The sequence below is a fragment of the Narcine bancroftii genome, chromosome 12 (genome assembly GCF_036971445.1).
Source record: "Narcine bancroftii isolate sNarBan1 chromosome 12, sNarBan1.hap1, whole genome shotgun sequence".
Lineage (NCBI taxonomy): Eukaryota > Metazoa > Chordata > Chondrichthyes > Torpediniformes > Narcinidae > Narcine > Narcine bancroftii.
In genome coordinates, this window is record NC_091480.1 from 22393348 (window position 1) to 22408004 (window position 14657).

The window sequence follows — 14657 nt, forward strand, 5'->3', positions numbered from 1 at the left end:
GTACATCCATAAAAACTCTAAGTGGGGAAGTCACATCTGCTTATATTGTAACAGCATCTGTTATTATTATTGGTATAACTGGGCCCCTATATGGTCCAAATATGGCTGCCATATCTTGACAAATATATCAGACATTTTTTAGATTGTATGTAATTTTCTCCATAGGTCTACAACTATTTATCTCGTGAGTAAGGGAGAGTCGGACTTCCAAGGAGAGTCAGACTTCCAAGCAGTTGCAATATACCTTTTTGCCCCTCTAAAGCTACTTTGACAAAATAAATTTGGAATTAAGTTCATTTATTACTTCTTTCAATGAAGTCACCCAAAAGATAAAGCTCCTGGTTGCTCGTGAAGGCCACTCCTGCTATCCTTGTTAATATTTCAGCAATATCCTACCAAAAAAGGCCTTACCTTCATACATGATTATGCAGCATATAAAAACATTCCTATTTCAATCCCACATCTAAAACACATCTCCGATATTTCAAATTTTGACCTACATCGCTTCTGTGGCAAAAGATATAATAAGTCTGTACTTGGGAAGAAGGATTATAATTTCTCTTTTTGTCATCCTGCCATACTAATTTTTTATCCTGCGGAATAATCAGGCAAAATTCTTCGACAATGAGATGGAAGCTGAACTCACTGTCATCTCCTCTCAACACAGCCTTCCCCTTCCCACCCACCCTTCTCATCTTGACCACAAGGCCAGGCTTTATTCCAGAGACCTGACAGCCATGGCTTGTCCCTGACAGTTAGTCCTCCAACATCACAAACATTGTTACGACTGATTCCACCTGCATTGAATTTGCCCATCATTATTGAATGAAGATCTACTGAGACCAATGCCTGAAGAGGGTGCACAAAATCAGTGAACTGGTGCAGACTCGTGCACCAGTTATGGTGTAGGAAGTTATACTGAACCAATCCATATCTTGCATTTATCATTGATGTCCTACTATCCAAACACCAATCAGACCAACATCTTTCTGATATTACAACACCTATGTCCGACTCCCATCTCTCTCTCTCTCTCTCTCTCTTGACCTCTACAAACCTGGCTTTGTACTTTTACTCTGGAGAGCAAAATACATTTTAAAAAAAATAAATTTAGGTGCATTCCCCAGCCAAATTGTTTGTCCCATTTCACTAATTTCAGGTGGGACCAACACTGGCATCCATCTTTCTCTCAGATGGAGAAAGCAGAAGGTTCCATTAGCTGCTCCATATTTCTGTTTAGTTGATCATATATATTAATATACGATTATCCATCTTTTTTGTAATTGACATCACTCCACTTATAAATAACATCTCCCATTGAGTACAGTCCCATTTTAATCCAAAGTGGGGGAGGGGGGGCTGCCTTCTTCAAAGAAGGATAAAAGGAATCAAGCTTATAATCCCACGTTAACTTTTCAAACAAAATCCTCAGCACCTTATCATTCCAAAGGAATTGCCAAATTATTTAGTAATTTAAAGAATTTTTTGGGAAAGAAATAGGCAGCGATTGGAAAAGATATTGTAATCTTCGGCATCACTTTCATTTTAACACAATTAACCCTTCCCACCAAAGCAATAGCAAATCTTTCCATTTCTCAAATCCTTCTCTATCTTCCTTAAAAGAGTATAATTTAATTTATATAAATTCTGCAAGTTATTATCAGTCATTATTCCTAAATATTGAATTCAATTTACCTTTAATTTAAATTGACTTCCTATTTGATATCTTTCATAATCAAAGTTTGTCAATGGCATTATCTCACTTTTATCCATATTAACTTTATAACTTTTCCATATTTTTCTAGTGTTATTTATAATTTCTCCAAGGACTCAACTGGGTCAGATAGGTTATAATTAGCACATCATCAGCAAATGGGCTGGATTTTATGTTCTTCTTGTCCAACTGTGAAGCCTTGGATCTCTCCTTATAATCTCTGTCAGTGGTTCAATCACAAGGGTAAAAAGTGCTGGGGCCAGGAGACACCCCTGCCTACCCAATCTACTCAAAGGGAAGACTGCTAACATCTGATTATTAGTTAGCTTGAGATTTATCATAATTTACCCAATTTATAAATATTCTACATATACCAATGTTTTAAATAAAAAAGGTCATTCTAACCAGTTGAATACTTTTTTTCAGCATCCAAAGAGAACGTTAAACTAGAATTCAATTTTGATTTAGTCATATGTATTATATTAAATAGCCTGCCAAGACTATTTACAGAGTATCTTGTTTCAACCAATCCCATCTGACCTGCACGTATCAGTATTGCCCCAGCCTATTGGCCAAAACCTTTGCCAATATCTTATAATCAGCATTCAGAAGCAAGATAGGCCTATGTGATGAAGTTTTTAAATGGGTCCCTATTCTTCTTCGGCAATACTGTCATAATAGCTGTTGAAAATGAGTCTGGGTTTCCACTGCCTGGTCCAGAACATCCAATATAAGAGACATCAGTAAATCCTTAAATTGTCTATTGAACTCAACTATAGCCTGCAAAGTGCTCAGAGCCTTCTCAATTTCCTCTCGTCATCTAGTTCCACTGATCTCTGGCCTCCAATTTTGGAAGCTCAATGGTTGCAAGGAACTCGTCCATCTCATTATCATCTCCTAATAATTCAGATTATACAGCTTTGTGTATCTGATTATGGGTTAACATGTCTGCATCTGTTTTGATTGGATTTATCGTCCTCGATGATTCCTCTACCTTCACTTGCCAGAACACAACCTTTTGTGTTAATTCTCCTAGTTCATAATATTTTTGCTTGCATTTAAAAAAAAATATTTTTTCTGTTCTGTATGTTTGTAATGTATTGTATCTCTCCTTTTTATTTTCCAAGAGTCTATACTTTTCTTGTAAACCCGTCCTTTGATATTCTTTCTCCAATTCTGTTACTTCCTTTTCTAAATCATTCACTTCCACAGTATATTCTCTTTTAAGATTTTTTTGTATATGAAATAATTTGCCCTCTCAGATAAACCTGAAGCATATCCCATATCAAAAAACTGTTATTGGTGGAAGAGAGGGTTGTCTCACAAAGCAACTGTCTCTCTCCTAATAAACTCACAAAAATCTGTCTTTTTCAACAACATGGCATTCATACGCCTTCTATACACACTTTCTTGTTTTTCTAATATCAAAATGGTTAAGCTTAATGGCGAATGGTCTGAGAGTAGTCTCGCCAAGTACTTTGTTTTTATCACTCTAATTTTTAACTGTGCAGACAGTAAAAATAAATCAATCCTTGTATAGATCAGGTAGTCTCTTTCTGCGGGGTTGAACTACCTCCAGATATCAATCAAAATTTGAATTCTTCATAAGCGACAGCATCACTTTTGCAACTTTTGCCCTTGTTACAGTTCTTCCTGATTTATCCAATATCAGATCCAAACAAAAATTAACATCCCCCCAACCAATATATTTTGCCTTCCCTCCGCTGTTTTTAAAAAGACATCCTCGTAAAGGGTTCATTCTCATAATATGGAACATAAATATTCATAAACGTCCAGGATTCTCCATAAATCTTGCAATGTAACATTACAAACCTTCCCGCTTGGCCAATCGATCTACTCTTACTGGTACATTTTTATTAATTAAGATCTCTACCCCTCTCGCTTTTGAACTAAAAGAAGATGATATTATTTGCCCCACCCAACCTCTTTAACTTAGCATGCAACAATTTAATAAGATGTGTTTCCTGCAGAAAAACTACATTTGTCTTTAGTTTTTTTTTTAAAGTGCACCAAGACCATTTTTTTTTCACCATCTCATTTAACCTGTTAACATTAAGACTAATAAACTTTAATGTTCTATCCATACCAGTTCTTGAACAAATACTGTTCAGCAATAAAACACTTTTAATGATTCAAATAATAGTGATCTTTCCTCTTTCAAAACACATGTAGGTTTCCTGCTCATTGACATAAACAAGAAACCCCAAAAGCCCGTGAAAAAAGCACGCAAAGTCTTCCAAGGAAGGAGAACCCCTCCCTTTAGTGCCATCTTGTAAAAATGCTCCTCTCCTGGTGCCATTACCCCCCACCTTAGACTAGAGTCTCCACCCTGTTACTATTTTTGCCAAGTATTTTTCTTGAACTCTCCGTGCAAATTGCAATAACATTCACATTTAATAATAACTAAAAGACAATTCAAGAAATAAAAATTTTACTTAGTCCCATTATACATATTCTTCTCAGTCTTCTTATCTAATGTCTTCAGTCTTCCCATAATCTCTGTTGAGATTCCTCTGGACTTGAAAAGAAACCGATTTCGCTCCGCTACTTCAACCCTCAGTGACACAAGGTATACCATCGAATATCTCATATTGTCTCTTCACATCATCAAACCCCTTCCTTTGCTTCATCAAACCTGGGCTAAAGTCTTGAAAGAATAGCACCTTTATACCATTGATCTCAAATGGGCCACTATGTTGTTTAGAATAATCAAATACTGCTCCCAAATTCACTTCCCAATTCCAGTAACTCAAAAATCTTACCAGGTCTGGCCATGGTCGCTGCTCCTCAGGTTTTCTGGGACCAAGAGTTTGATGAGCCTTTTCTACTTGTAGCTTCTTGTTAAACTTAATTTCTCCCAACACTCGTGGGATCCACAATTCAAAGAAGCTCTCTAGATTATTCCCTTTGGTCCCCTCCTTCAATCCAGTAATCCAAACATTGTTGTTCCTGCTCAAGTTTTCGAAGTGGTTGATCTCATTCAGCAGCATTTTCCTGCCCAAGTCCCACTTTCAGCTTTTCTGGTGTTGCAACCAAGTCGACTTCCAGTTGGCCCATTCGATTCATTAAGTCATCAATTGCATTTGAGAGTTCACCCATCTGCTCTGACATATTGCATTTTCCACACTTGTAAACAGTGTACATAAGTTCTTCATCTTCTCCAGGATTTCACTTAAATCTTGCCCCCCCCACCTCCCCCAAGCACTGCCAGATTCAGCTGGATTCAAGGCAGTTCTTGTGACATTCCCTTTTGGGAAAGACCCCAGTGGAATGAGGGCTTCTTCAGGTTATTTTTGTATTCTTGGTTTCTTACTAGTCATTTTGTATATCGGTAGTGGAAATATTCTTGAATTTTAAATGTTTAAACCATCTTTTTAATCACTCTTCACAGAGTGCTCTTTCAAGAAACATCTGCCTAGATCCTTTGTATGCTACGTCCCCTTATATAAAGTAAACTCGAGTAGAGGGAGGGGGTAGATTAAATGTAGTTTTCATGCTTCCCCCCCCCCCCCACCGACCTTTGGCTTAACTTAGCAAACAGGGTTAACGTGATTATACAGATCAATTCAAACGATTGTTTCTTATGTTTATTAAAGAATTCTTGATTTTGTTTCGTTTCTTTTGTGTCCTTACATGTATACAAATGATTTGTTATGTGCTTTCTTTTCTAAAACTCTGTATGTAAGCTTATATGTTAAACTCAATAAAAATATTTTTAAAAGAAAGAAATCATAGGGCTACGGCATAAGATCCTTTGGAACACAAAATATCTGCTCATCATTATGCACCCATGTGCAGTCAACCCACTATGAGCAATAAAGTTGTCAAAATGATTGAAAGTACCGTATTCTTGTGCTAAATCACTATGTTGATCCAACTGAATCACTTCAGCATTATCATTACGGGTGAAGAGTTGTGTACAGTGAATTATGCTGCTCGTCTCTAATAATTGTTTCAATAAAGCAATGCAATGTTCTCCACTGCATGTTCATTCTCAGTGCTGGGGTGATGTTCATTAATTTTTAAACAAAGGTTTATTGTTTTGTCACACCAGTTCAATCCACTTTCTGTATTTATTGTTCCCATCGAATGGCTTGAGCCACTTTTGAGAAATAAATATTCATAATACACCCAATGGCAATGTAAATACAATTTATCAAGATTTAGCAAGAATAACTTACTAATGCACAAAGTATTATTATAATAATTTTTCTTCTTTTTCTTTGGCTTGGCTTCGCGGACGAAGATTTATGGAGGGGGTAAAAAGTCCACGTCAGCTGCAGGCTCGTTTGTGGCTGACAAGTCCGATGCGGGACAGGCAGACACGATTGCAGCGGTTGCAAGGGAAAATTGGTTGGTTGGGGTTGGGTGTTGGGTTTTTCCTCCTTTGCCTTTTGTTATAACTATAATTATCGTTATGTTTTATAGATATAATTATTATATAATAGTTTTATATTATAATTTATATAAAATAATCAGTTTGACTCCCAATCCAAATAATTATGCAAAAGGCATCTGGGGAGTAGTGAAGACTAACAGTGTTGCTGGAGGTTCCATTCTTTAGAAGAAATATTAAGCCAAGAATCTGCCTCCATCTCTGTGGCTATAAAAGACCTCGCAACATTAATGGTGGCACTGCCGCTGGTGCAGACCCACGGAGAGCAGAGACACAGTGCTGCACCAAAGAGTTCAACCGCACGGCCCTAACGCTGGTAGCTCCGTATAGGCATTAAGCAGCCTGTTAAAGGAGATGACGGTGTTTTTAAGCTAAAATCCTGCAGCCATGGGTCTGTGCCCAAGGTGGCGGCACCTGCGCTAGGCAACGGCCAGGAGGGGTTGCAGACTCTGGGGATCAACAGACTGTAGCAGGGCATCAGATACAGGGAAAATGCACCCCAATGAGAAGAAGGAAAGAATGAGAGACAACCCTACAGGGTGGTGACCAAAGCAGCAGACCAGCAAATGGCTCAGGCTGTGGGCGACTTACGATTGGGGCACCCGCAAGGCCTGTGGTCTGCTGTAAATTGGCTTGTGGGAACCAGGTATTAGAACAGGGATTTGAGAGGATTATGAGGGCAAAAAGGACTCCCGAAGGGCCTCAGGCACTGAAGGCTTGCTGATTGTGTTGGAGGATTGGGTATGGAGCTCAGGTTGCTGAGGAATCAAAGAGAAGCCTGTCCAGCTGCAGAGGGTGAGAGGCGAATCCACGGACATTCAGTGACTGAAGGGACTCATTTTTGCTCCTCTTTGTTTTACACCAGGCAAAACTAATGGCGACTCTTTGTCTGCCTTATTGCAGGCAGAAGGCAATTTCTGTAATATTACATGTTCTGTACTATTACATGACAATAAAGGAATCTTGAACATTATGTTGAAGAATAGCATGAGAAAATATCCCTTGAATTGTGGCTGACACTTATTCCTCAACCACACGGCAAATTGATGATCTAATATTTGAGGGAGATGCTAAGCCATGATTTGGCTCCACAATTCCTACATTTCAGAATTTTGGAACTTTCAGAGATGGGGGAAAACCACACCAGATGCATATTTTCTTTTTTGAAATTAGTTAGACATTTCATTCATTGTATAGGACCTTAATCGCACCAGTAATAATCAACCATATTGATTGGGTCACTTCCAACATCCCCTATTAAATCCTTTAAAACAACCCAAGTCTCAGCATGGACCAGACAAAGGAGATACTTGTGGACCAGGAGGATGAAGGACAACTCCCAACGACAAATCAGTGGCTCCATCAGAAAGAGAATGGGAAGCATAAAGTTCCTTGACAACCATTTGAGGGGCCTGGACCTACAACAGTAGTTGGGATGGGGTAGCAGAACCTACATTTCCTATGTCGGTGAGGAAAGCAAGGCTATGGACCATCATCCTAACAACATTCTACAGGTGTACAATAGAGAGTGTCCTGGCTGGCTGCATCATAGTGTGGCATGGTAGCTACAATATTAATTCCGGTCACCTCCCTGGCATGGTCTCCATCCTTTATTGTTCCCCAACTTTGCTCTGCCCATTTCTACCTCCTACCCAAGATCCACCAACCTAATTGTCCCAGCAGACCCAACGTGTCCATGAGCTCCTGCTCCACAGAATTGGTCTCCACTTACCTCAATTCTGCTTTGCATCCCCTGGACCTGTCCTTCCCCACCTACATCTGGGCCACTTCACACATCCTCCATCACTTCAATAACTTCCATTTCCATGAACTTGATTGCCTCACATTTACCATGGATATCCAATCCCTATACATGCCATTCCCCCATACCGAAGGCCTCAAAGCCCTTAATTTCTTCCTGGACAATAAACTTAACCAGTCTCCCTCCACCACCACCTTCCTCTGGCTGGCAGAACGGTCCTCACCCTCAATAATTTATCCTTCGACTCATCCCACTTTCTCCAGGTCAAAGAAGTAGCCATGGGTACCCGCATGGGCCCCAGCCATGCCTGCCTTTTTGTTAGTTATGTGGAGCAATCCATGCTACAAGCCTGTTACAGCAAGGCCTCTCAACTCTTTCTCTACTACATCGATGACTACTTTGGTGCTTCCAACTTCCACTTCAACCTCACATTCACTTGGTCCATCTCTCACAACCCTCTCCCTTTTCCTTGATCTCTCTGCCTCCATCTCAGGGGATAAACTCTCGACAGACATCTTCTACAAACCCACCAATTTCCACAGCTATCTTGACTGCACCTCTCCAGACCTCATCTCCATCGCATCTGCATCCAGGATGAGGACTTCAATGCCAGATCATTAGAGATGACCTCCTTCTATAAACAACATGGCTTTCCCTCTACCATCATTAGCTTGGCCCTCACCTGCATATTCTCAATGACCCACACATCTACCCTGCCCCCCTCTGCCCCCATGCATAACAAGGACAAGATTCCTCTTATCCTCACCTACCAGGTTCCGCATCCAACACATCCTCCACCATCATTCTGCCATCTACTGGATTCCACCACTAGACACATATTCCCCTCACCTCTCCTCTCTGCCTTCAGCAGGGCCTGCTCTCTCCGTGACTCACCTGTCCTCTCCTCCCTCCCCACCAATCGTCCCCTTGGTACTTATCCCTGTGACCGCTGGAGATGCTTCACTAGCGCCCACACCTCCTCTCTCATCACATTTTGGGGCCCCAAATAGTCCTTCCAAGTGAGGCATCATTTTCACTTGTGAATCTGCAGGGGTCACCTACTGCATCAGGTGCTCCCACTGTGGTCTCCTCTACATCAGTATGTACCCTGGGTACATACTGGGAGATTGGTTTGCTGAGCACCTCAGCTCTGTTCGCTGTAATAGCATGGATCTCCCAGTGGCCACCCATTTCAACTCCCCACCCCATTCCCTTCCTAACCTCTCTGTCAATAGTCGCATCCACTGCCAGACTGAGACCATCCACAAATTAGAGTAGCAACACTTCATCTTCCAAATGGGCACCCTCCATCTGGATGGCATTAATATTGACTTCTCTGGCTTTCACTGTCCCCCCCCACCCCCCCACCCGCCCCACCTTCCCCCATTGCCTTCTCCCTTTTCCTGTCTACTTTTGCAAACTAATTCTCAGCTCTCCCATTACAATATCCAATTAACTCCTTTTGTGGGTCTGGACTCCCCCCTCCCCGCATCCAGTACTGTCTGTATTCTGAGATTTACTGCTTTTTACTCACTCTGCTTATTCTCTGAAGGGCTCAGGCCCGAAATGTCAGCCATACATCTTTGTCTCCTTAGCTGAAAGGCCGGCTGAGTTCCTCCAGCATTTCGGTGTGTTTTTAACTATAATCACAGCATCTGCAGACTTGCCACAAAGCAAGCCATTGGTGGCCAGGACAGAGGTGATTAAAACTGCTGAATTTTCTTTTCCATCGATTGATGGTATCTACAGCAAGTGGAGCTTAAAAAGGGTTTAGAATCATCGATGGCCCTTACCACCAGTCTGCAGTATCTTCGAGACTCACTTCAAGGAAGAGGTATAGGAACACAAAAAACAGGACAAGTGTGTCTGTGCGCGTGTGTGTGGCGCTCTGCGCGCGTGTGGCGCTCTGCGCGCGTGTCTCTCTGCGCGCGTGTCTCTCTGCGCGCGTGTCTCTCTGCGCGCGTGTCTCTCTGCGCGTGTGTCTCTCTGCGCGTGTGTCTCTCTGCGCGTGTGACTCTCTGCGCGTGTGTCTCTCTGCGCGTGTGTCTCTCTGCGCGTGTGTCTCTCTGCGCGTGTGTCTCTCTGCGCGTGTGTCTCTCTGCGCGTGTGTCTCTCTGCGCGTGTGTCTCTCTGTGTGTGTCTCTCTGTGTGTGTCTGTGTGTGTGTGTCTCTGTGTGTGTGTCTCTGTGTGTGTGTCTCTGTGTGTGTGTATCTGCGTGTGTGTCTCTGTGTGTGTGTGTGTGTGTGTGTGTGTGTGTGTGTGTGTGTGTCTCGGCGTGTGTGTGTGTGTGTGTGTGTGTGTGTGTGTGTAAAATGTCTATTTTGGATTGCTGCTTGTGTAGGGTGTACTGACTATCTGTCTATGTGTGTGCACTATTGTCCGGAGATTTGCTGTTTTGTCAGGTTATATATAATCTTGAACAAACTTGTAATTTTTAGTCATTTTACTTTCAGGAAGCACACACTTTCACTGCCAGAAACTCCACAACAAGGGGGAGATTATGGAAAGCAGATACCAAGCTTTGAAACTTAATTAAACTTAGTTTGATTGTCTTTAAAACCTGGACGTCATAATTTTTCATAGTAAACACTTAAAATGTGTTCCTCGTTTCCTTTGTGCCTGGTACATTCTCTTTAAATAATCAGTGTGGATCATCTCAGATCTTTTACACAAATATTGAACTGCAATTTTTACGAGAGAGATAATGAAACTAGATCTGGACAAGAGTCAGGCAAGTGTTGATATATGGCAGGTAACAGTCATGTTACCAAAGTATCAGTCAAGAACCACATCTATCAAAGGAGAGTCTAACTAATTACCTGACACCCTTACCACTACTGAACCCCTACCATCAGCTTCCTGGCAAATCATTGTTGACAATCTCAATGAATCAGCCATGTAAACCCTGGTTGCGAGTACAGGTCAAAGGTTGGATCGTGTTGACAAGTAACTCACCTCTTGATTTTCCAAAGCCTCTCTTAACTCTCTTAATGCTCAAATCAGGCATATGATGGAATATTCTCAGCACGTTGGATGAGTGCAGTTCCAATCACATTCAAAAACAAGAGCAGGAGTTGCCCAGTTAGCTCCTCGAATCTGCCTCATCGTCCCATAAGATCACAACTGATCCAACCTATTGTCCTGTTCTCTTCCCCATTTCTTTTGATTCCCTTGTAATTTCAATATTTATTTACCTCAGCTTCAATATTTTCAATGATCCTGTCTCTACAATCTCTGGGCCAGTGCATTCTGCTTGGTGTTTAATATGATCATTCCCCAGAGGCTGGTGGAGAAGCTGTCTTCACCTATCTGTAAACGGATTCTGGACTTCCTAACGGACAGACCACAGTCTGCCCAGGTTGGTAGCAGAATGTTGAGCATTGTCACGCTGAGTATTGGAGTATCTCAGGGCTGTGTGCTCAGCCTGCTCTGGTTCGCACTACTGACACACGACTGCATGGCCGGATCCAGCTCCAACAGTTATCAAGTTTGCAGATGACATGACAGTCACTGGCCTCATCTGCAACAACAATGAGTCGCACTACAGAGAAGAGGTCGAAAATTTTGTGATGTGGTGTGAGAGTAACAGCCCGAGTCTCAATGTGGACAAGATGAAGGAGTTACTTGTGGACTTCTGAAGGACCAGAAACAACCTCCATACACCACATATCAATCGCACTTTAGTGGAAGTAATGGAATACCATAAGTTCCCTGGAATCCACTTAACTAGTAACTTGTTGTGGATGCACAACATCTCCTCTCTTGTTTGGACAGGGCAATCCATCCACACGTCATCAAAAATTTGAGCAAACTTAAATTATTCTAACATTTTATTCCTTGTGACTGATATTTTGACAAGTTCCTTTTTCTGGTCATCTGGCCTACCAACAATCCTTTGCACTATGTATGCTTTACTTTTGTATTTAACATTATCCTTGACCTCCTTTGTTAACCACAGACTGCATCTCAATCTCTCTTTCTCATTGGTTTCTAATTGGGATAAATTACTGCTGAATGTTATGAACAATATCATTGTTCATCTTTTATATCATAATAATTGCACTTATTTAATTAAAGATGGTAGCTTTTTTCCTAGGAGTTCATCCTCAAACTTCATCTGCAACATGAAGCCAAGGACCAAACTTATGGCTTAAAATGGCCTTCCCTCCTGGGCACCACAGCACATTTAAGTAAAGGCTTTGTTTTCTTTTCAATTCATGTGATATGAATATTTTAAAAGTTTGTTTATGTACTCAATAGCAGAGAATTTTGGAAGAAACCAAAATTTGACTGTTCCACTGGGAAATGGGGGGGGGGGGGGGGGAGGTGGGGGGGCGTTTCAAAAATGTTGAGCAGAGTCCTAAGATGGCCAAAAAAAGTGTTGAGAATGGCTGGCTTAAAACAAGCATTATGATTATCTTTCTGTTATGGTGCTTGTTTTTTTGTTATTGCCTGAAATTAGATATTAGATATTCAATCCATTTGAAGTCAACACAAAGATTATCAACCAACTTTTGAAGGCATTTCAGTTACATTATAATGTTTTAAACCAAGCAAGAACATATTAAAAACTCTCTCAGCCCAAATTAAATCTGAAGTGTTAAACCAATATTTGAAATTCTTGGTATTTAGCAACTTTTAAATTAGGTTGGACATTCCAAAGAAGGACATATTCATAGGTCCATATATTTAAAATACACACACACCACATATTTATAATATTTAAATGGTATTGCAAAAACAACAAATTAAAACACACACATTGTATGTGTATATATATATATACACACCTGTGTGTGTATTACACACACACAACCATGTCCTCCTTGAAATGGACATATTGAAGGTTGCCAGTTTTCAGAATCCCAGATAAAAGGTTAGGCACTTGTAATTGTAGGTTATAAGTACAGAAATTTAGTTAATGTCTACAGACATGTCACAGCTTACCTGAAACTCATTCAGCTTCTTCATCAATTCCTGCAAGTAATCAAACACACAAAAATAAGTTGAGAGAAAAACACTATAAAAGTCCTGAAAACAGTCTCACCCTTTTGCTTCTGCAGAATGTTAGAGCCAGGATAGTGTATGATAATAACAAATAGTGACTGTGGAGAGTATCAGAAAGGAGTTCTTCTCACCAGACTGCCCTTGTGAACTTTCTGGCAATCTTACTATCATTACTGAGTAAAAATATAGAAGAGTACAGCACAGGAAAAGGCCCTTTGGCCTCCAACATCTGTGCTGAATATGTGGAAGAACTTACATTAAAACTCTGTTTGCGTGCATGTCATGTTTAGCTCTCTCTTCCCTTGTATCCATGTGTCTCTTAAATGTTAATATCATGTCTCCTTCTGTCACTATCCCTGGTAGCCAAATTCTTGCTTCTGTGGAAGAAGGGGTGTGGGGGGAACTTTCCCTGTACATTTTCTTTAAACCCACCCCCCCCCCCCAAAAGGCCCAGCTCAGATTAAATGCATGAGTTTTGTTATTTACTATTTTACCCTATCTCTACCTCTCATAATTTTATAACCTATCTGGTCTCCCCTCACCTTCTGAAGCTCCAGGGGAAACAAGCATGTACAACCTCTCCTTGTAGCCCATAACCTCTCATCCAGGCACAGACCTAGTAAACCTCTTCTGTACCCTTTCCAAAGCTTCCTCATCCTTCTTGTAATGGGACCACCATAACTGCATACAATTCTCTCGGTGCAGCCTAGCCAAAGTATATTTTATGTCCTTGCATATTCTTCACTTATTGGCTAAAATTTACCCATTGACACGGAATGATATTTGGCATCTGATCTATTATTATCTATTTTAACTGTCCCTCAAGTTTTGCTACCAATCCAACATTTGCTCAGTGTTAAAATTGAGTCTAACTGTTGTCACTGGCCAATAGCATTAAGCAAGATTTAAGCAGGGAGCTCTTTGCTCATGACTGTTTACACCAGTTCCTTCACCAATTGTATTATCTAATCTCTGCAGCAAAATTCATAGTCTGAAAATGCACGTGTCAAACAGTGGCTGATTCTTCAGAATCAAATCATATGTCACATTAAGTCATTTATCTACCCATTTGACCATCATTTGATTACTACTCTATGAAGCATTTTATGACATGTACAATCAAGAGAAGCGTAGCATCACAGGTGGAACTTTAAAAAAAAGTGCAGAGGCTATTAAAAAAAAATCTAATATTTTCCTACTTCATTTGATATATCTTAGCAAGATGTGTATGATACCATGCATCATTTCAGCTAAAATTTACAAAACAATTTACCTGAAAATTAAGACAAGGTTAGTGTAGCACAGTTACAGCACCAGCGACCGGAGTTTGAATCTGGTGCTATCTGAAAGGTGTTTGTATGCTCTCCCCATGTGTGCGTGGGTTTCCTCTGGGTTTCCGCCCACCTTTTAAAATGTACCAGGGTTGTAGGTCAATTGGTTGAAATTGACGGCATGGGCTCACGAGCAAAAGAGTCTGCTGCGTGGGTTTTCCCTGGGGGCTTTGGTTTCCTCCCACCATTAACAATGTACTCGGGGTGTAGATTAATTGGGTATAAATTGGGTGGCATGGGCTGGAATAGCCTGTTACCGTGCTGTATGTCTAAATCACATTAACTATTAAAAATTAAATTAAATAAATATTTTTGGATTTCTTGTCATATTTTAAGTCGACTTCAAGCATTCAAGCAGACAAAACCATGACGTACAACATGTCAATGACAATTCATTTTCTGCATTCACACTTAGATGTCTTCCC

The 14657-nt window shown here is 40.7% G+C and overlaps 1 protein-coding gene across 13 annotated transcripts in view; it reads right to left on the reverse strand.

The window, feature by feature from the left end:
- abat (4-aminobutyrate aminotransferase) overlaps window positions 1-14657 on the reverse strand; it is a 167095-nt gene that overhangs the window by 64182 nt on the left and 88256 nt on the right. For all 13 annotated transcript variants that reach the window (XM_069905443.1, XM_069905442.1, XM_069905439.1 and 10 more), the window contains one exon: window positions 12842-12871. In XM_069905443.1, coding sequence (XP_069761544.1) covers window positions 12842-12871 — 30 coding nt within the window. The remainder of the gene's footprint in view (window positions 1-12841; window positions 12872-14657) is intronic.